This window comes from Sapajus apella, unplaced genomic scaffold (assembly GCF_009761245.1).
Source record: "Sapajus apella isolate SASKATOON/1434 unplaced genomic scaffold, GSC_monkey_1.0 scaffold36, whole genome shotgun sequence".
Lineage (NCBI taxonomy): Eukaryota > Metazoa > Chordata > Mammalia > Primates > Cebidae > Sapajus > Sapajus apella.
In genome coordinates, this window is record NW_022436976.1 from 11,928,123 (window position 1) to 11,951,169 (window position 23,047).

At 34.4% G+C, this 23,047-nt stretch overlaps 1 protein-coding gene across 1 annotated transcript in view; it reads right to left on the minus strand.

Annotated features, from left to right (window-relative positions):
• LOC116564091 (serine/threonine-protein kinase TNNI3K) overlaps nt 1-23,047 on the minus strand; it is a 324,743-nt gene that overhangs the window by 198,880 nt on the left and 102,816 nt on the right. The window contains exon 8 of the mRNA XM_032297087.1: nt 121-219. Coding sequence (XP_032152978.1) covers nt 121-219 — 99 coding nt within the window. The remainder of the gene's footprint in view (nt 1-120; nt 220-23,047) is intronic.

A 23,047-nucleotide genomic window follows, 5' to 3' on the forward strand; every position in this document is an offset into this window, starting at 1 on the left:
GAGACTAAGGCAAAAATAATTCAGAGATTTTAAATATAAACTCTTTGAAGATAGGACAATTCAACAAAAGCTTATACTTAAGCAACACCTAACCTTTGGAAATCCTACTGTCAGACTTACCTGTTCATGCCCATAGTATGCTGCAATGTGCAATGGAGTGAAGAAAACTGCATCTTGAATATTGACATTAGCTCCATGTTGCAACAGCACATCAGCAGCCTGGACAAGAAAACGATTATGGTTAAGAACTTCAATTGAGTTATCTGCCTATTAAGATTCAGTTTACAACCACCATGCACAAATCTTCAGGATTTGCCACCCTGAAGATTTGTGCATGGTGGTTGTAAAACACAGCTTTCTTCCATTTACCTTATCCAAAACTTCCAGTGTCTTGCTTTTTTCTGAAAGATAAAGACTAAATGTCCTTAGTATGACATTCAAGGTCTCTTCAATCTAAGAGTGTTCTTTTTAAATGTATTTCTCATTACTCTCTTTCACAAACCCAATTGTAGAGTCAAACTGCATCCAGCTTCATGCTCCTTTGAGGCTTTGTTCACATTATTTCTTCAGCCAGAAATGTCCTTCTGCCTAATATATGGATGCTTAATCTCTAGCTAAAATGCCATCTTCTCCCAGATTTCCTCAATTTCCCTCCCTTCATTGCCATCTGCCTGGCTGAAATTAAACATTATCTCCTCATAAATCTCATGTAAGTTTCACTACATAATGTAGAACATTTTTCTATTTATATACATGCCTTATAATCCTTACTAAAGAAAAATTTATTTAAGGTCAAAGTGTGTGTCATATTCATCTTTATAATCTTATTCTAGCACGTGGCCATGCAAATAGTAATCATTCAATAAGTATTTATTGAACGAATGAATGAACAAATGAAAAACCCTACCAGGAACTGTTGACCAATTGTCATTATGGAAAGCCATATATTGGTATTTGTAGGGGAAAAATATATACATCTTTTCTATCCATTTTAGGTTTATTGGCTGAGACCCTATGAACTTGACTGAGAAAAAGGCAGATAAGTAAGAGAAAAACAAACAGGGGTTTATTAACCTGTGCATTGCACATAAGTGGGAATACTCAGCGATGAGTAACTCAAAGTAGTTAACCTGTTTATATTTGGACCCATCAGAAATTTTAGATTTTCCAACAAAAATTTCTTATTTTATATGACAACTATTAGCAACTCTAATGCTATCCACCAATTGAATAAATTATGAGATAAGCATGACTTTCCTAAGTTATGTTTCCTCAGCTGTGTGAATCATAGCCATACGGAACTAGGGAGGAACTATGGGCATTACTTATCAAATCCTTACATTTTAAAGAGAAAAAAATTGAGAACCAGTAATTAGGCAATTTTCAAGGTCATAGAACAAGTCATTGTCAATAAGAAATTAAATCTTTAGTCTCTTACCACAACTTAGAACTTGGGCTCACCTATAATCTTAACAAAAATTTACAATGACTTTGTAGAGTAGTAACAAGACAAAGAAAAATAACTTAAACTTTCTACTGGCAAGAAATTGGGGAAGGAAACTAATGGAAAATAAAAGTTAGTTTTAGCAAAGTTTGTTATATAGATTCCTCCGGTGACTTCTTTGGGCTGGTAAGTGTCTAGAGTTATGTCTCTTAACTTGTGTCCTTTCTGGTAGAGAAGAGAGGAAGGACTCTTTTACAAATTTATGTCCCACTTTTAGGCAACTAGAAGGAGAGCAAAAATTTCCTATACCTGTTTCTTTTCTATTTTCTCTAGCTCAAAATAATCAATAAGCCAAAGTAGCATATTTTGCGGAAGCATATTTTGCTACCCTTCACAACAAACTTGTTGATACTTCAAATTTCTTCTTCTAAATACCTATCTCCAAGTCTCTTTTTTCTGTAAAACAGATTGACATCATTCCTTCAAATTTTCTTCATTTTCATTGTGGACTTTGCTAATGTACTGTTTATTCTTCAGTTGGCAAAATAATACACATTTAGAAAAATTTTCAAAGCCTATTAGAAGAGAAAACAGAAAGATGGAATTTAAGAGCTCAAGGGACTTATGCCCTATCACCTCTTTTGTTTCTATGAACAAACTGCCTCCTAAATCATGTTACCCCAACTGTGTGAATCATGGACCTACAGAACTAGGGAGGGACTATAGGCATTACATATCAAACCCTTACATTTTAAAGAGAAAAAATTGAGAACGAGGAATTAGGAAATATTCAAGGAGGTAGAGTAAGTCAGTGTCAACAGGAAACCAAATTTGAGTCTCTTGCCTCAAGATTTGTTTCTGAGTGCTCCACAGTTTTAAATAGTTAATTTTTTAATCTTCCATTTATTCGTCCATTAAACACAGTTTATTGAGCAAATATGAGCCCAAACTGGTATTTTACATGCTTATCTCATAATTTATTCAATTGGGGGATAGCATTAGAGTTGCTAATAGTTGTCATATAAGAAAAGGAATTTTTGTTGGAAAATCTAAAATTTCTGATGGGTTCAAATATAAGCAGGTGCATAGGCTTCTTTCTCACATAATGTTTTTTTTTCTAATAACTGAATGTTGCTGATTAATGATCAGGAGAATACACACTGTGTACAGTGAGTTGTTTTTCTAATACAAAAATTAAAACTGCAATGAACTTTTTTTGAGGGAATATTATGGATCAGATCCGGAACCAAGTGTATCAGTGGTAACTGAAGTTTACTTTACTTCATACCAATACACAGAAAGAGGTGCTACTCTCCATTTTAAAGATGAAGAAACTGAGCCTCTGGGGAGTAGAAGTGAAATTCAAATCCAGGTCTGTTTGACATCAAATCTTGTTTTTACCAGTCCACTCCTGTGACCTTGATCTCATTAACACTAACCTTTAAGTAAATAAAGTAACTCATTTAATCCCAGATAGGAAGAAGCCATCTGTCAGTAGAGGCTCCATAGATCTAGGCTGAAAATGAATGCTGGGGCCATTTATAACAAGTGCTTGGTGTCTTTAGGCTTCACATGCCTGAGAGTTTAATCTCAGGAAACTTTAAAGGAGGCCCCTAGCAATCAAGGTAGATTAAGCTTTTTACAATTTCTCTTATTTTAAACATAGCATAAAGTAGACAGCATGAATTTTTATGTAAAATGGATTTTCAAATGTTAACCTATAGAGCCAATTTCTTAGGCATGCTTCCAGAACTTTCATTCTAAAAGATAAGAGCTCTTAGGCTTTAATAAATAGTCAAAAGCCATTTTTTTTCCTCCTAAGTTTGCACTTATCCAGTTACTCAGAAGGTCAACCTTTGGCTGAACATTCATTAATTATAAACTGTTGGTTTTCTGAGAAACTGTCAAAATGTAAGTTTTAATGAAACCATACAGAATCATTATTGAATTGTGGGCTTTACTTAGTTTGTTTTAAAATTCAAGAAAATATTTAACCATTGAGAGCAATGCATGTTAGAATTATCTAATTTTAGCTAATGAGTAGAATACATGTATTAATTTGTATGACCTTTGGAGTAATGATGGAAAAAGTATCTCCCAGCACTCTATTGGGAATATGGTATATTGTCTGTCATGTGGACTAAGACAAGTACACTCATATAAACAATTAGGGTTTAATATATATATCAAGTTATTTTTCTCATAATTCATCTGCTTCAGAACCTGAAAGGTTGGTAAACCAACTTCAAACTCTTTCCACTACATGAAACTCTGTGAAGTCATGGACTGAAACTACTTTGTTCCCTACTATGGTAGGTGGGCAATAGGCATCTAATAATTGTTAAATTAGATGTATATTCAGTACAGTTAAAGTGAAAATTTGGAAGGTATATAAACCACCAGGCATAAAAGAATTTAAACATTAATAATTAGGACTTAATTATATGATAGAATTTTAAATAATTCAATTCAACAAATATTTATTGATAATTGATTTTAAATTAACCTTCAGCAAATCCCGTGTTTGCTATATTTCAAGACCTGTGATTTGAGTTTTAAATATATTATAACATTAACATTTTGCATGGCATATATTCTGTTGTTTTGATTTTTTTTGTGAGAATATATGGTCATGATTTTTTCTCAGAAAAAAATAGTAAAATTGTAAACTAGAAGCATATTTTATGACAGCTATTTTAATATACTTTAAGGATATAAATCTTTAAACACTTTGAGGATATACACTGTATCATACTTAGATTTATGTAACTAATATAAATATATATTTATCTTAATATTATTAAATATATATGTATTATTAAATATACATTTAATGCTATGAAATATATAGAATATATATTTAAATAAATGTATGATTATATTTAATAATAATAGTACTGACATATAAATATATAGTTGATATATAATACTATTAATATAATAGTATATAATAATACTACTGAGACATATATACTCAATATATGTAATACTGAGATATATATTAAATTCTACTGAAATACATATATAAGAATAATTCTGAGATATATACATCTCAGTAGCAGTATTTAATATATACTCAGTATTGTTATAAAAAAATCTATATAAATATTATTAAATATATATCAGTAGTATTATTATTAAAGAAATAAGATTCAATTATGGGCTGGTAACTTGGTACTTTTTACTTATGGAAGGATAAGGACCATAAAGTGCCTCACATTAAGTGGTTGTTTTATGAGCACAGAAAAGGAGTTAGAGCTCTTTACTTTGATAGTAGGACAATTACCATGTGAATTACCCTTTACAGATATTTTTATCTACCAGTTGACTCTCAAAAAATTTCCAAGTGTTTCACCTCCAGTTTTTCTAGCTTGTAATTTAAACACTGATTTGTGCATTCTGCTTTTTTTTCTTAGAATGTCTTCCTTTTTCTTTGCTTGCCACACACCTGGTCTCATGACCAAGCTCAGTTCCCATATTCTCCATGAAAAGCTTTTGCAAATAGGTCATTTTATTAATCACTTACTTTCTGAATGCCTGTAAAACTTAGGGACACAGTGCAATCTTTCTGGAAATTAACACTCTTACATAAAATTTTAAAACTTGTGTTTCAAAATTGTCTCTATAAAGTATAAGAAGTTTTGACTCCAGGTAAAAGGACTTTTCACCTGAGATCCTGAAATTTAATCCTTAAAACTAAAATAGCCAGACCTTATTCAAAATCTCAAAAATTCCAAAAATAATGTCTACAATAGCAAAAGCCCTCACTGTTCTTTCTTGTTAAAGGTTTTTGCTACAGTTTGACTTTATTTGACTTGGATCCATTTAGTTCCCTATCTTTTATTTTAAGGAAGTCACTGGGCAGGGATAAAGGAGAAAAAAGAATGACCATATAAAGAGGAACTAAATGTCCCATGGAAAAGAAAATAGAATAGGGTAAATTCTAGATGAAATAAAATGGCAATCAATCTCAGTTGAAATTACCAAACCAAACATAGTGCCTCATACTTAGCAGACTTTCAATAAATATCTACACTTGAAAATTAAATTTTTCTTTGCTATAAGTGGTATTTTATTTTCTATTATTTCTTTGGATCTTCTTCAAATTCATGCTTATACCAATGTTTTCCTTAAGATTTATAGTTGGCTCAAGGCTACAATGTTCACTTCTCTATGCCTGTGTCTAACCTTTATTATTGAGATTTATAGACAGAAGAAAAATGAAGCAGTATTGGGATGACACCCATTTCCATTTAGGGGAAAATCTGTATTAGCAAAGCTTTAGATGAAAAAATTGTTTTTCCAAAGTCTATGACTTATCAATTCAAAATGATCCTAAAGACATTAGCATGAAAGTTGATTTAGGATTGATATTTTTCCAGTTATTTTCAGGTCTGACATTCAATAACCAGTTCTCAATTATTGTCCCCTCCAACTATTGTCCTTCATCCTAAACTTCGTAGACAGTATTTTTTAAGGGTCATGTACAACTTTTCTCCACCTTTCCTCACCTCCTATGTGTCACTCCTCAGCCCACTACAATCTACCTTTAGACCTTACCACTGCAGGGATATTTCTCTGTAAAATGACATCAAAGGCCCCCTAATTGTCCATCCTCTTAGATGCTTTTTAGCCTGTAGTGGATTCTTATAGATTTATATTGTCTCAGGATATATTTTGAATACAAGATTTCTTATACCACAGGCAGTACTTTGTCACCAGGGACAGCTTCTAATTCTCTACCTCTTCCCAGTTCCTCAATGTGGTTCATCCAGATACCTGCCATGCATGACAATCTCCTAGTGACCCTCTCCTTAGGGGACAGCTAGACATAATCTACTTGGCTTGCCCCTCTAACACCCACATTTAGCTTGAACTGAGCAGTAGATATGCAGCGGTGACTTTTCTCAATAACAGCAAGGCCCCATGGAGCTAGTGTCTGCTTACTCTAAACCCATCAATTAGAACTTCCCTCAGGAAACCTGCCTGTGTAACTGTTGGATCTCTACTGGATTCCAATAAAGGCTTTGGCATCATGATCTCTCTTTCTCTCTCTTGATTCCCACTTGGTGGTTGGTGTATGTGTCCTGAACTGCCCCAGGCCCCACTTCCCATTGGCCCTGTAAGGTGTGCTGTCCTCTTCTCTCTGAGATCTGTAAGTTTATCTTATAAACTCAGGTTTATGAGAGCCCAAAGGCACCAAAAAGCATCCATGCTTCTTTTTGTCTTATGTGGGATTATTTGGGACCAGCTAGTGATTCCTTCCCACTGCAGAAGGTACGAGTGAGGAGACAGCTTTTCGAAGGTTTTTCAGTGATCATCATATTGGCAGCATATTTGCAAAAAAGATCATGACTATAAAATTGTTTGCAGTCTTCAGCTTCTGTTATTTCATGTGCTTTGTTGAGTTGCCTCCTCTGTGTCTTAACTGACTGACACATTGAGCTGATCTGTTTTCTAAGTTAGGGCTCTCCTAAAGAGTGGCTGTCTTTGTAGGAAAATACTTGACACAGGTCAGCTAAGAGCCACAAGGAGGTCTGTAAATATCAACAGGTTTCCTGTGAGAGGAGCACCTGGTCACAGATAGGTATTTGGCTACCTGCCAAGATAAAGAGGTAGCTTGTGAAAATCCATGAAGCCCTGTCAGGGTGAGACTAACATTTACAGTCCTCTTGTGAGGAGACCTCAAGACTAGTTAGAAATTGTATAACATGTGCTTTTCCTTATCTTACTGTTTATTCAGCCTTTGCTACTATTGTCTGCATCGTCTTCAACATCTTATTCTACCTTAGATTGCTTGACACCACAATTTTCAAGTTTTCTTTCCTCCTCTCTGCTTACTTATTATTATTCCTCCACAGAAATGGCTTTTTCTCCGTTCATCTCTTAACTGTTGTTTTTTCTCACTGACATTTGTGTTTTCTTGTGATCTCCTTTTTTCCTGTAATTCTTTGGAATTAATACATGTAAAGCATTTAGCACAATACTTTGCTCTATATGTGCCTTGATTGATTTCATCTATGGCTTCTACTTCTACTACTAGAAACACACACACACACACACACACACACACACACACACACACACGCGCACATGTGTTTTTCTCAGACTTCCTCCAACATTCAGTCTACCTGTTTTGGCAACTGACAGTCCTGCTTTGTATCTTTTCTCTATTTCTCAGTCACCTTTACCCTGGGATGATATTGTCTCTACAAACATCAAATCTTTATCAAGTGCCCTTTGATTCTTGTTATTTTGAATGAAGCACTAGAAGGCAAAAAAAACAAAACAAAAACAAAAACAAAAACAAAAAAACGTGTGCTAATGGACCAAGAATATCTACCTCATTTAATGTTCACAATAGTCTGATGGAATTGTTATTAATAGCCCCATTTTAAAAACAAGGACAGTGAAGCTCAGGGTTACAAAGCTTGTAAGGAAATACACTTAAGTTTATACTCAAGTTTATGAGCGCCTGAGGCACCAAAAGGCACCCATGTTGCTTTTTGTTTTATGTGGCATTATTCAGGGCTAGCTAGCAATTCCTTCCCACTGCAGAAAGTTCTATTGAGGAGACAGCTTTTTAAAGGTTTTTCAGCAATAGTCATATTAATAACATATTTGTAAAAAGAACTATGACTATATAATTGTTGGCACTTGACTGAAAAAAAAGTTAAACTTATTCTAAGTAATATGTTAAGGGTCTTTCAGAGTCTCATATATTCAAATGAGAAGTTTAGGATGTTTTTCTTACAGAGATGCACCAAGAGACTTTAAAAAGAGTAAAACACGTTTGCATCTTAGAAGGATCTTTCTAGGAAAAGTGTATGGCTTCAATGGATTGAAGAAAGAGCAAGACTGGAAACAGGTAATCAGTTAGTAACATCCTGCAGTAAGTTTTGTTTTGCTTTGTTTTTAAGAGACAAGAATAAAACGAGTTGAGATAGTAGTGGTGGCCTGGAGATGGAGAATAGATTTCAGAGATATTCTGATGGTAGAATCTCTGGGAACAGTGGCTTATGCCTGTCACCCCAGCACTTTGGGAGGTTGAGGTGGGTGGATTGCCTGAGCTCAGGAGTTCGAGTCCAGCCTGGGCAACAAGGTGAAACCCTGTCTCTACTAAAATACAAAAAATTAGCCAGGCATGGCAGCATGTGCCTGTAGCCCCAGTCTGAACCCAGGAGGCAGAAGCTGATGATAAGTAAAGATGAGAAGAAAAGGTCAACAAACGACTATAAAAGAGGATGCCTACAAGGGGAGATTAACATGAAGATAAAACTTTGTTTACTTCATGAACGTATAAAGCAGGAAAATCACCTTGAGTTTCTGTCTCTTTGATTAATTACTTGTAATAGTTAGTTTATTTTGGTTACCTTTGGCAGAACTATGCTCTTATTCCACACCACAAACTGTTTCCATTGGGGTCAATCTCTCAATCAAAATTTGAACATAATTCTCAAGTTTTCAAACAAATGAACTGAAAGCTATGTCAATTAAAATTACTAGGAATTGTTTATCCATTTGTATTGAGGGTTTATATTGCTTAGAAAGCATTGTAGATGGTAACATTTGCTTTAGAGTTACCAAGCCCTTTTTTTTTTGACTCTATGCTTTAATTTCTATAGGCTTTTTTATTTTTAATTAAATATATATTAAATATGTTAATTATAGATATTATAAATTAAATATATATTATATATAATTATACACACACACACACACACACTCCTTGACAACCATCGTAAATGTTAGCTGAGATTACTCTATGTCAGGTTATTGCAGAGTTTTTCACTTATAACATTGGTTGAATATTTTTGTAATGTGACTATTATTTTCTTGACATAGTTCTAATTAAGTATTTGAGTACAAAAATCTATTGGAAAATAATTTCTTCAGGCTGTCACAGAAATGAGGTCTTTTTATATGATCTTTCTCTTATTATCACAGGTTAAAATTAAATTGGATCTTAAAATTACACAGAAGATGATTCCACAAGATAATATCATAAAAGAAATTAAAAAGCTCTATAAAGCCATGGAAATAAAACTTACATACTAACTTATATATATATATAAAGTAATTTCATCAGTTACATAAATTTAGCATCACTTCTCAGGAAGTGATGAGAATACAAGCAGAAAAGCTGATGGAGAAAGAGAGGGAGGAGAAGCAGGATGAGGGCAAGGCTGAAGATACAGTGATTACCATTTTATAGAGGTAATAATTGATACTAGCAAGTAATATCCTTTTGCTAAAATAAGAGGAGATATTTATAGGATATTTATGGTTTAAAACTGGGAAGGCAGGGAGCCAGAAAAAGAAAGAAAAGACTTATCTAAGAAGAGAACAAAAGAATGCCTGTCAAGGTAGCTCACAAAAGAGATATTTGTAAGAAAAGGAAGGCAGATTTTCTGTGTTGTTCAGTCAATCATCATCTTTGCTTCATTAGATGTATACTTGCCCCCTCCCCACCATCATTCTCTTATATGGAGGTCTTATTTTAATATCCCTGGCTGAGAAAAAAGGCTTTCAAAATTCACAATGCTATGAGTGCATCATGTTCTATGCACTTGAAAAGCCACAGTTTTGTGTTAGGGATTTATTTATATAGATTGTCATAGGCCCCACAGTTTTCGCTACATTGTAATTGTTCAGACTTGGAAACTGAGGTACAAGTTAAACTCCCTCCTTCTGGCATTCCTCTGCACCTTGCACCTATCCTCAACCTCACATTCACAGAGAAATGAAAGCAGCGCCTGACAACCGGTTTTTTAATGACTTTCCTTCCTTTACTCAAGTCACCTGTTCCTCTCTTCTCAAAAAAAAAAAAAAAAAAATCTTCTGCCAAAGTATCTTGAAAACCAAAGTAATTTGCCTATACTTGAAAAATCAACTTTTAAATTACACTTAGAAGGTGTGTTGGAATCATCTAATAGAACATAAGAAGGGTCACATAAAGATTTTGCATCTTACACAAAACTAAGTAATAAGAATTCTAAAAGTTATATCAATGGTTAATGAATATCAAGCAGCTGGAATATAAAAATGAAAAAGACAACATTAACAATTAAGTCACAGCCAGGTGCAGTGGCTCACACCTGTAATCCCAGCCCTTTGGGAGGCCACGGCGAGCAGATCACCTGAGGTCGGGAGTTTGAGAACAGCCTAACCAACATGGAAAAATCCTGTCTCTACTAAAAATACAAAATTAGCCAGGCGTGGTGGTATGTGCCTGTAATCCCAGCTACTTGGGAGGCTGAGGCAGGAGAATCACTTGAACCCAGGAAGCAGAGGTTATGGTGAGCTGAGATCATGCCAGCCTGGGCAATAGAGCAAAACTTCATCTCAAAAAAAAAAAAAAAAAAAAAAAAAAAAAAAAAAGAAAAAAGAACAAAAAGAACAATTAAGTCCTAGACTCAAGGGTTAATCCTGGTGCAAGTGAGTGTGTAGAAGATGTAGTGTGTGCCTTTTGGAACTTCTTCATTAATAAAACCAGAAAACTGAGTATTTGATATACTGTAAGATACTTCTTTTAATTCATTTTAGGACAGCAGATGTGGATAATCAGTTGTACCTTACAGACTATTAAACAATAAGATTGAAAATGTTGGTCTGCAAAAATTTTAGAATAAGTGATTCATGAAATTGGCTCTTCCACAGTTGTAAAAATGTTAACTGGTTATGAAACACTATGCTTTGACAGATACAGAAATGGATTATGGATATTTTCTTTCTGAGAAAGAGTTTATCAAAATGAAGAATACACATCATCTAGTCAGAAACCTATTATTGGGATGGAAAACAGTAAGCATAATGGTGGTAAATGTATTAACCATTCCATTGGTCATGTTAAACCATGTTAAGGTAAATACAGGGTGGCTAATAATAGAAGCCTACAATAAAAACAAAAAGAAACACAATATCACATGCGCCCAAGTAGTTTTGGCTTCAGAAACAGAAATGAACAGATATAATTGCAGATGGGACTCAAGCCCAGACTTCTATAACCCAACACATGGCTAGGAAATGGCAGAGCCTATATACAAACACACCATGCAGGCTTGCTCCAGAGCCCACATGACAAAACCACTATACTATGTTATGGTTAAAAACCATTGCTCCTGGAGCCAAGTTTTGCAAACGTTTCAAATATTTTTCATACTTTTATTTAATGAACTCAGAACTCAACTTGAGTACTATGACAGAGTTGAGCTGGGTGGCATCTAGTGGTAGGGACATGACCCAGCACCCCTTTCTTGCTCCCTGCATGACCTTCAAGGTACCAATGGAACATCCGACATCAGAGAATACATACTGGAAATCATTGTTCCACAGAAACGAGTTGTTACTTTTTGGAGAATAGCAGTGCTACCATATCTACTTGCCAGGCCATGTGTGCTCCAGGTGAAGATGAGTCCAAACACATGAGTATAGCATCGTGCTACGTTTCCTAAGGTATTGGAGTCCATATCTGCCAGACATAACAAGTAATCTCTCTATGAATCCATCTCTCTATATATTTGATATTTTCTGATAAAATATAAGTGGTATTGGTTCTTCATGAGGTTAAATATTTCCCTTGAGTTTGGGGTTGACATAATGACATTTCTAACAACTAAAATATGCAAAAGTTATAAAATGTCACTTCCAAGATTAGGTTACAGCAAGATTATGATTTTGTCTTACACTCTTTTGACCTCTCTCTCACGTGCCTTGTTGTGAACTGCCCTGTGGATAGAACCAGATGGTACCATTGATGCTTCTGGATAGCAGCAAGTATGGACTTAAAGCCTGCCAAAGTCCAGGTGAAGTAGCATGGAAGTGGATTAGCTTCCGGTCACTCATTGACATGGCCACAACCTCACTCAACATTTCTACTGCAGTTTTCTGAGAGACCCTCCCTAAGCCAGGGGATCTACCTGAGACATTTCAAGATCCTTGATCTATAGAAACTGCAGTATAATAAATGTTTGTTTTGTTAAGCCACAAAATTTTGGGGTGATGTTTTATATAACAATAAATAGTTTAATATACTGTTATGCCTCTCAATTCATTATTTAAAACACCCATGTTGGAAATGACTTTTCCAATGAAATAGTTACTACTTATTTGTAAATATTAAAAGAGGAGCAACGGGTCAGATCAATAAATATTTTTGAGTACCTAGCTATTCTAACCACTGCACTAGATACTGGGAGTCAAAAATAAATTAATCAAAAGCAATATGCAGGTTAGTGGAAGAAAAAAACAACTATGATATAAGGTATATGTGAATTTGATAGTGATAATGTGTGAACTATCACAACACAGGCAAAAATGTGTACATTTTAAATTTGGTCTGGGGAAGAAAGAGAAAACTATAGAGAGGTATAGCGTGAAGTAGAAGTTTTCTAGGCAAACAGGGGAGGATAAACCAACTTTTCCATCCCTCAAACATTTGCTCATCCGCTGGCTCCTGGCACAGAGCGTGTGCTCGCCAAATTCCACCCTTCCTTAAAATATAATTCGAAGTGTACTCTCTGCATAAAATCTTTTTAGACCTTGAACTTTATTGAGCTAATTATCTAGACAAGTGATTAAATATCCTGGTAGCCTAAGAGTCACACTGAGGCTTTTAAAAAGAATTTATTACAGATATCCCCTCCAGAATTACTGAATCAGAATCTCTTGATACCACAAATCTACATTTTAAAAAGCTCCTTAGGGACTTCGTCATGCATCCAATATGGAGTAACAGAGACTGGATTACTCCTACCTGAGACAATCTCAAAATGGGCTATATACATGAAGCATTAATTTTTAACAAATGAAACTGACATCAGGCAATGAAGGACAATAGTTCCTAGGAGATGAGAATGAACACAATGAGCCCTACAATTGCCTCAGTGTATTATCTGCAGAGAGTTTCCAGGCCATGATATAAAAGGGGAAATTCAGGCAGACCCAGGCAAACTACCTCTCTTATGAAGACATAGTTGAGAGTCTGGAGAAAGCAAGGTGGTTAGCGTTCATAAAACAGATTAGCAAAGATGAGAAAGCTCTTCAAAGAAAGAACTACAGAGATATGCAGGGGGTTCCCCTTGATGACTCGGTGGAGCATTGATCATCAGGGTTATCTGAGGAAACTACCACTAATTGGGAAATGGACCAACAGAGACAATTACTGGCCACAGTGCTCAGTGCTCACATAGGTCCAGGGATAGACCCTATTCCCACTGGATAGACCCAGACTGGAAAACCTCCTGATTCATAGGGCATTAGATGAAGTACTCACAAGAGACTTCCCTAAGTGGTAGATTACTAGCTCTACACAGCACTGCTTCATTCTTACCAAACAAATCTTAAAGCTAGACCTAAAAGGATCAAATCTAGTTAACTGCATCTTAGTAGGGGTAGATATGGGAGTTGTTTTAAGGATATTTATAGGAATTCAAAAATACACAGAACCCAATTACCAAAAATTGATCGTATTTGAAATTCAGTCAGAAATTACCAGAAATCCAAAGAGGCAAAAAAATATGATTTTCAAATAGGGGAAAAGCAATCAATCAAAGCTGACTCAGAAAGGACACAGATGTTAGAATTTTCAAATAAGCATAATCAAATAGTTATTAGAACTATATTCCATAAGTTTAAAAAGTTAAGTACAAGCATGAAGATATAATAAAGACAAAGCTTAAATTTCTAGATATGAAAGCTATATAATATGTAAAATGAAAAACATATTAGGTGGGATTAACAGCATGTTAGACATTACAGAAGAAAAGATTAGTAACCTGGAAGACATAGCAATAGACATAATACAAAATGAAATGTGGAGAGCAAAACTTTTGTTTCTTTGTTTTTGAGACAGGCTCTAACTCTGTCACCCAGGCTGGAGTGCAGTGGCACGATCTCAGCTCACTGCAACCTTGCCTCCCAGATTCACATGATTCTCCTGCTCAGCCTGCCAATTAGCTGGGATTACAGGCACCCACCATGATGCACAGCTAGTTTTTTGTATTTTAGTAGAGACAGGTTTTCACCATGTTGTCCAGGTTGGTCTCGAACTCCTGACCTCAAGTTATCCACCCGCCTTGGCCTCCCAAAGTGCTGGGATTATAAGCATGAGCCACCTTGCCTGACCAATAATTTTTTTAAAGTGAAGAGTATCATTGAGATTTTGGACAACAGCAAACATCTTAATATGCATGTAATTGGAGGAGAGATAGAGATAATATTTAAATAAATGAGGTCAGAAATTTTCCCAAAGTTAAAGTAAAAGGTAAATTCACTGATGTAAGAAACTCAATTAATCCAGAATATAATACACGTGAAGGAAACTATGCCAAAAAACATAACGATTATATTGCTAAAAGTCAATGATAAAGAGAAAATCTTAAAAGTAGCCAGCATAAAAACATACATTACATACTGAGGGCCAAAGCGTAAGGAACAGATTTCTTGTCAGAAAAAAATGCAAGTCAGAAAACAGTAAAATAATTTTAAAGCAATAAAGGGAAAAAAAAGACATGTAATTTAAAATTTTATACCTAGTAAAAATCTTCTAAATACAATGAAGAAATAAAGTATTTTCCAATCAAATAATATTATAGGCAAAAGATTTTAACAGATACTCCATCAGAGAAGATATACAGAGGACAAATATGCACATGAAAATATGCTGAACTCATTGGCCATTAGGGAAATGTAAATTAAGGCCACAAAGACACACCACTGCGTACCTATTAGAATGGTTAATTAAAAAAAAATTTGAACTTACTAGGTATTAGTGAGGATGTGGAGAAACTGGAATTCTCATACACTGCTGAAGGGAAGGTAAAACAGTATGACTTTAGCAGCCATTTGCCAATTTTTTAAAAAGTTGCATATAAATTTACCAAATGATCCAGCCATTGCATTCTTAGATATTTGCCTAAGGGAAATAAAAGCCTATGTCCATTCAAAGACCTATACAGAAATATTCATTTGCAGTTTTATTTGTAATTGCTAAAAACAAGAAACAATCCAAATGTTCATCAATAGGTAGGGAGGTAAACATTTTGACAACCAAATAATGGAACACTATTCATGGACTAGAAATCTCATTTGATAATTTATCATATAACTAACATTTAAAAATTTACACATTTATTGATCCTTAACCTTCCATTCCACATTCTATACAGCACAGACACAGGATCTTCTTCCATTTTTCCCCATCACAGTGATCTGGAAGTCCTTTATCCAGCTGTGGAAACCAGAAACCTAGGAGTTATTGTGACAGCATGTTCTCCTACTTCCTCATCATATGTAACCATCACAAATTAATTGGATTTTACCCTCTAAAATATTTTGCAAATGTGCCCTTATTTCTTCATCTCTACTATTGCAAACCCATGGCCAGGAAACCATTAGAGATGATTGCCTCCTAATATATTTCCCTGCATAAACTCATCTAATTCAGTTTATTTTTAACACTATAGCCAGTTACTTTCTCAGTTTGAAAATCTGATCACCACTTCTTAATGCCTCCTTATTGCTCTTTGGAAGGAGACAGAATTCCTTAACTGAGTGTATCATCTAACCCAGGAACACTTTGAGAAATAAAGAGGGTGAACTCTATTACTCCAGAAAAACAGACATAAAACAGGAGTGTCCTGAAGAATCAGGAACATGTGGTCACTCTATAAATAAGTCTCCTAGTCACCTGGTCCCTAGCAGTTTTCTCTAGGCTTCTACTCCACCAGATTCCTTAACTCAGTTAAGGAATAGTAGATGTTAGATGTTCTCCAGCACTGATCATTATATAACACAGTCAATAGAAAAATAAAAAAGGGAAGCAATTAGATTGTGTAAGAGATAGGATGGTCTGGAAGGGCCTCCCTGAGAAAATTACTGACACATACCCTCTTTTCATGTCTCCTCACTGCATTTCCTACAGCCAGAAAGCTCTTATATCTATCATTTCCACATACCTAGATTTCCTCTGCCTGGAAATCTCTCTCTGTACCCCAGTTTCTTATCTGTAAAGTGGAAATAATAATTTTACCTACCTTGCAGGGCAGTTTTAAAAATTGAGTTAATATATGTAAGCCACTTAGTCCATAGCAAGCACTACATGTAATTGTTACTACTACAACTCATACCATCATTATTATTTCTTCCTCTCTTTACTTGATTAACATCTACTCAGATTCTCAAGTTCTAAGCCAACTGATCAATTCCTCAGTGATTCTCTCCCAACCTTCATAACCATGGATACATTCTTTCAGCAAATATTGTGTTGCCTGTATACCAGGAAGGCTCTGTGTTAGGAATGGAGAATAATAATATGGAAGCAAAAACGAAGTATGTGTCTTTGTTGAGCATATATCTTAGCCAGAAGACAGGCAGTAAAGCAAAGGAAATAAAAGATAGACTGTGTTATATAATGATCAGTGCTGGAGAAAAATAAAAGAGGGAAGCAATTAGATTGTGTAAGAGATAGGATGATCTGGAAGGGCCTCCCTGAGAAAATTACATTTGAACCAGAACTTTATGAAGGTAAAGGATTAAGACATTCAGAGAGAAGAAAGGTCCAGGTAGAGAAAAGCAGGTCAAAGGCCCAAGGCAGGAGCATGGCTGGCATGTTTAAGAAACTTAAGGTTGAAGAGGAATTAACATAAAAAGAGTGGAGGTTAAGGTTAGAAAGGAAATGAGTAATATGGGGTCTTTGGAACAGCAGAGTAGCATATTTCATACATTTTACAAGTCTCATTCTGGCTACAATGTCAAAACAGGCTAACGGAGAAAAGGCAGAAGAAAGGAGATTAAATCGCCTTCTTTTAGGCAGAGCATCATGGTGACCTTTCTCACAGCTTTTATCATAGTGGCAGTTTTATGGTTCTTGTTGATTATTTGATTGCCAGTCTTTTTACTAGAACATAAGCTTGGTGAGGCTAGGAATCATACAATTTTACTCACCATTAAATGATCAACACTGAACAAAGATCTTGGAACCTATTAGTTGCCTGTTAAATATTTGTTTAATAATTGAGTAAATAAATCAGTTAATGCATATTATTATATTTGAATTGAGCTTTCTTTAACAGATTGTGAGCTTCTAGATGGCATTAAAGCTATATTTTATACTTCTTTCAATTTCTACAACTATTCTATATCCTTGTACATAGTGGTCAATAAATGTTGATTGACTTGATTTGCTATTTCCTTTTAGTCTATTTTTACATCTCCTACAATATAAATTTCCTTGAAGAAAAACATGTAGAGCAAAAAAGAAATCTTCTAGAAACTCAAGATGAGCTTTAAAAAGTCTAAATAGACAGCATGAACTCTTAAGGTTTACATATTGCCAGAAACTATGAAACTCACACAAAGGAGAATCAATGATAGATTTTTTTCTCCCTGTCTTTTGGGAAATAAGACTTGATAATAGAAGTTTATTTATAATCATAGCTGCAAAATTATCTCTAGGAAAGCAATAATAATGGAGCAAGCTATCTTGTTTTCTTACAAATCCAATTAAAAAAAAAAAGCTAAAACTTGGTTTTATTTGCCAAAATCACACCAAGAGAACCAAACCTACAGCATTTACCAGACCAAGTCTCCATCCAGCTTACTAACTGCTTGACATTGTAATACACAAATGGAGGCATTAATTGGTTGACTGAAATGCACAATAATAATACATTTTACAGCTTGGAAATACCTGATAAATTTTAAATACACAATAAATATATTATTCATTCTCTAGTGGTTCTTCTCTAGGCTGAAAATATGTAATGTTTTTAAATACCAGTCTTAGAAATGGCATTTAAACTAGACTAATAATGGAATCTTCTCTGTTTCTGGTTACTTTTTCTCCTCTAAAGACACCTTTACTTGTAAAATTGCTCGTATAAGCTCTGTTTCATTATGTGACAAATTCCTATTACTAAATCCAAATAAAATCTAATTTCTGTCCATGAACAATTTGTATGCAAATCACAAAGTATATACAGAATTCACATAAGAAAGAGGTTACAGTGAGTTGTATTTTCTTTCCGGTAATGTTCTCCATGTGCTTGAATTTTGGTCACAATTAACAGAGCTTCATAGAGGCATTTAATAATTTTTTTCATGATAGAATAAGCACAGTGTGAGGTAGAAACAAAAGTTTCAAATTGCTTTTCTTCTTCTGACCTATTTCCTAAGTATAAGATATAACTGACTCAAATCATTTTCCTAAGCTCTAGCAAAATGTAAACTTAAACTATAGCTTAAGAGGCTGTGAAGTCTCTTCACTATTATTTAACTAAATACATTTTTCTCTCCAAATTGTAATCAAATTAAAGGGAGCAAGACAATTACATACATATTTTTTCACTACCAGCACTTCATTTTATTATGATTTTGGTCACTTTCCAGTTAAGAACATTTTCAGGAATATTTATAAATGTGTATGTGACATCAAGGTGTGCAACTCAAGCAGTTGCAAAGGATCCTGTATGTAGCATGACCTCCTGCATGATTTAACATTCTGCTGTTGCTGCCTTGAAATTATCCACACCCCTGTTTTAAAACAAGATACTATACATTTATTTTTTGGGACCTGAAAATTATGTAGCCTGTTCAGAGAAGAAGTAAATTAACTAGTCAAATTTTTAAGCAGATCAATAATATGCAAATAAGATAGATACAAACATAGAAAGTGACTTTATTTGTTGTAAATACTTTAATAAAATGTTCTTTGTTTGAATTAAAAAATTCAGTGCTAATGAGAATCAACCAAGAAAATGCTTATCTTGAAAGTTTTGAAAAACAGCTTTTTTCTTTTCTAGCTTTTCTGAAATATACCCTTACCAATATTCTATATTTTCACCAAAGATGGATGAAAAAATATAGCAGGCCCTGAACTTACAATAAAAGTTTTATATATATATATACACACACATATATACATGCTTACGTGTGTGTGTCTATATATATATATATATATATATATATGGACACACACATTATATACATACATGTGTATCAGAAAAATAATTATCCTGCTATATGGGGAATCTTGGGAATAAATCTTTTAAATGGTCAACTTTAGAACTTGAAATAATAAAATATGTATGTATATATACATATATACAAGCAATGAACTTTCTCCTGTCAGCTTCCCTGAGGTAATCTTCTTAAAGGTCCCCTTACTTCAGCGCTACAGAATACTGGTTAAGAGTTCAGTCTTACCATGGGTTAAAATTTAGACTGAAACAATAGCTGTATGATCTCTGTTTTTCTAATCAATAAAATTATGTGAGGATTAAATGAGATGATGTAATAATAAAATAAGCAAACACCTTAACTAAATTCTTGATAAATGTTCACTCCTCAGCTCTAGGATTAAAGCATCAACACAGAGTACAGAGAGTAGCTTTTCACCAGGCAGGCACTGAGATGGCAGAGGATCCAAATCATGCCCAGCACTATGTCTAAAAGCATGGCAAGTCTAGCTCTGTAGGGCAACCCTGAGTGCTGGATCTATGGAGGGAATGCAGTAGCTGGAAGTCCTGAGAGTACTACTGTAGTTCAGCAAGGAGATGATTGTCCTCTGACGATCTGTTAAACCTTAGTGAGGTTCTAAAAGCCAAGACTGCAGGTTTAGGAAATAGCCTGACCAAATGAAGGAAAAGAGGAGGCTAAAGAGAAAAACAGACCTGGGAATTAGTGTGAGAAAATTATGAGTCCAGCATGGCTTCAGACTGTGTCAACCAGTAATTCACTTGCAATTGTCTAATGAATGCCTGCTCAGTGCCAAGCATAGAAGACAGAGAGCCCTGGTCCTGAATTTAAGAAGTTTACTGTATATAGCGGCTAAATAAAATAGGTGACATCAACACAGCGAGAGAAGAACACTAGAGATAAACCTGGTATTACGGAGCAATGAGGAGGGGCTGGATGAGGGGATGCAAAGTGAGTTCCCCAAAGAGATAATGCGTTTTAAATTTTTCATCTTAGGAGGATGTGTAGAAGCAATCCAAAGAAGAGGTAAAGGAAGTTCCAAAAACATAAACCAGAAGAATCTCAGGCTCTAGGATCCAAGACAGTGAGCCATTCTCAATTTCATAGGAAAAGACTGGGTAAAATGTGACTGAGGCTTTTTGAACACTGTCTGCTCAAGTACAGATTGGTTCTAAAGCAGAGCTGAACCTTTCCACGGGGGCTCAGGTGGCCCCATTGATGAAACAAGGAAGGCAGAGATTAAAAAACTGGGGCAAGGGTAACAGGGACAATAATAGTAGAGATATTAGCAGTATTGTAGGAAATAAACAGTAACCCTCAATTCTCATTTTAACATTTCCCTTTTCTCCTATGTGGAATTTTTAATTTGTTGCTAGTGAAAAGAACAGATGTCAGGATTTCTTCTTTTCCTAACCATCCCAGTAAGGTGATGATGAAGACAGAAATGGCCAAAAGGATCATTGGTAAGAGTTAGCTTGGACAGTTTTGCCAATTAGAAAATAGTCCAGAATAATCAGAAATTAGCCTCTTGTTTTAATCCCTCCTCATTAAATAATTTAAATTCCTTTTGGTCCTGTGTTTATTTTGATTAAAAATATACATCATTTTCTTGTAAGCCCACAAAGGCAAGATCAGTCATAAATCATCTCAGTAGAAGATATCCTGTTTACCTTTTTCTTATGTTTTGTTTGCCCTTAACACTCAGTTCTGCTACAATTTCATAAACATATTCTGTGATAAACCTTGTATCCTGAAGAAAAGCATTGTCCAGGACCCAAAATACCTAATGTCAACTGTTGAACATGTCTCAGAGTAGAGGATTACTGAGAATTTAGGAGGACCTCTAGGCACTGCCCTCTTAGACAGGTCACCACTTTTTACAAGTAAGACTGATAGTGATTTATCCTGTTTTTAACAATCTCCAGAAAATAGGTCCCACAATTTCTCTGTATTTGCACCTCTACCCTGATTTTCTCTCCATGTCCATATGCTTTATAAACTTTTTAAAAATGAGTGAATAAATGTAAGTAATTTTGAACTCAAGAAGTACAGTAACCAGATATTCCCAGAAAAGCTGTTCATCTTTTAGAAGTGCAGGGGAACAGAGAACTCATAAAATCTAAATACAACTGATATGAAATAGAAATCACATAGATATCAAATTTAAAGGCTGTTAACTTTATAATGTTAATGAAGCATAATACAAATACTAAGTTAATATTTTAAATACTAGTGTTTAGGCCAAAATGCTATAAAGTAGGTAAATTATTTCACAACACACATCAACATATATTAATCATTTAGCAAAAACCTTTATATAAAAAACAAAGGATTTTTCTGTGCACAAAATTTCAGTATTCAGAGGAGAGGCTCAAACAGACTAAAATTTCATTTGCAGACCTGTGGCAAGACTCACTCCCATTTACATGACAAAATATCACCAAGAACAAAGAGATCTCAGATTTGGACCAGGTAACAGACATATCCTGAGTACACTAAGAACAATTTACTATTCTTGATACCTTCATGAAATTTGCCCTGGGAATGTATCCTGGGAAGAAGGGCTTGAATCTATTTTTGTCATTTTTATATTCCGTGTTAATATATTTTAAGCTATTTTCATAGAAAAAATATGAGGTGTAACATACGGAATCCTAGTTCATTAGAACCAAGGGGACTTATAATTGGAATAATGACTTTTTTCAATAAGAAGGAAACTAATTAGTGATAATAATTTTTAAAAATCTTCACTGTATATGGCAGATTTTTTTTCTTGACAGCTAGAAGCCTACAAGTTCTGAATTAATTTATGTGATTATGACAACTGAAAATGTATTAATATAACTCACTGTAACTCCTAATTGCTCACATTTCTGAAAGAATAATGATTAAAAGTTATGTTTTAAAATATCAAATATCTCTAAATTAGCCATGTACCATACATAGCTCAATAAATAGTTCAAAAGTAATGATCCTTGCAGTCGAAGGTCAATTGCAAAAAAATAAAAACAAAAAATGAATCTATTCAACAATAAGATTATCTATAATTTGAAACATCTATCTTGAAGAAAAATAATGTTTAACTGGGGACCAACTCACTTAGAGCTCTCTAAAGGTTAGCTCTGTTTTGTGTGTAAGTACTGAAAGGAAAGTACAGTGAGGCAGCAGAGATTATAGCACTTGGCTATCCTCTGTATAGAAGGAGGTTGTCCTTCACTGAAGTTAAGTGAACAAAAAGTATCTAAAAGACAGAAGATATATTTATTAAAAAAACTTACCAAAATTCTTCAGACACCTTTGCATGTATCTTTAAGATCTTTACGATCTTAGTTCATTCAAGAAAAATTAAAGCAATAAACTGTTGCTAATTCATCACAAGTACTGTTTAATCAACAAAGAGGAATACCCACCTGGCAACTTGCTATAAAGAAAAAAGCTTAATTGTAGGTGTATGGCTTTACTGTTTATTTCTGGGTTTTCTACTGCATTCTGTTGATCTATATGCCTATCTTTGTACCAGTATAACACTATTTTAGCTACTGTATGCTGTAGTATAGTTTGAAGTTGGGTAATGTGATGCCTCTGGCTTTGTTTTTTTTTTTTTTTTTTTTTTTTTTTTTTTTTTTT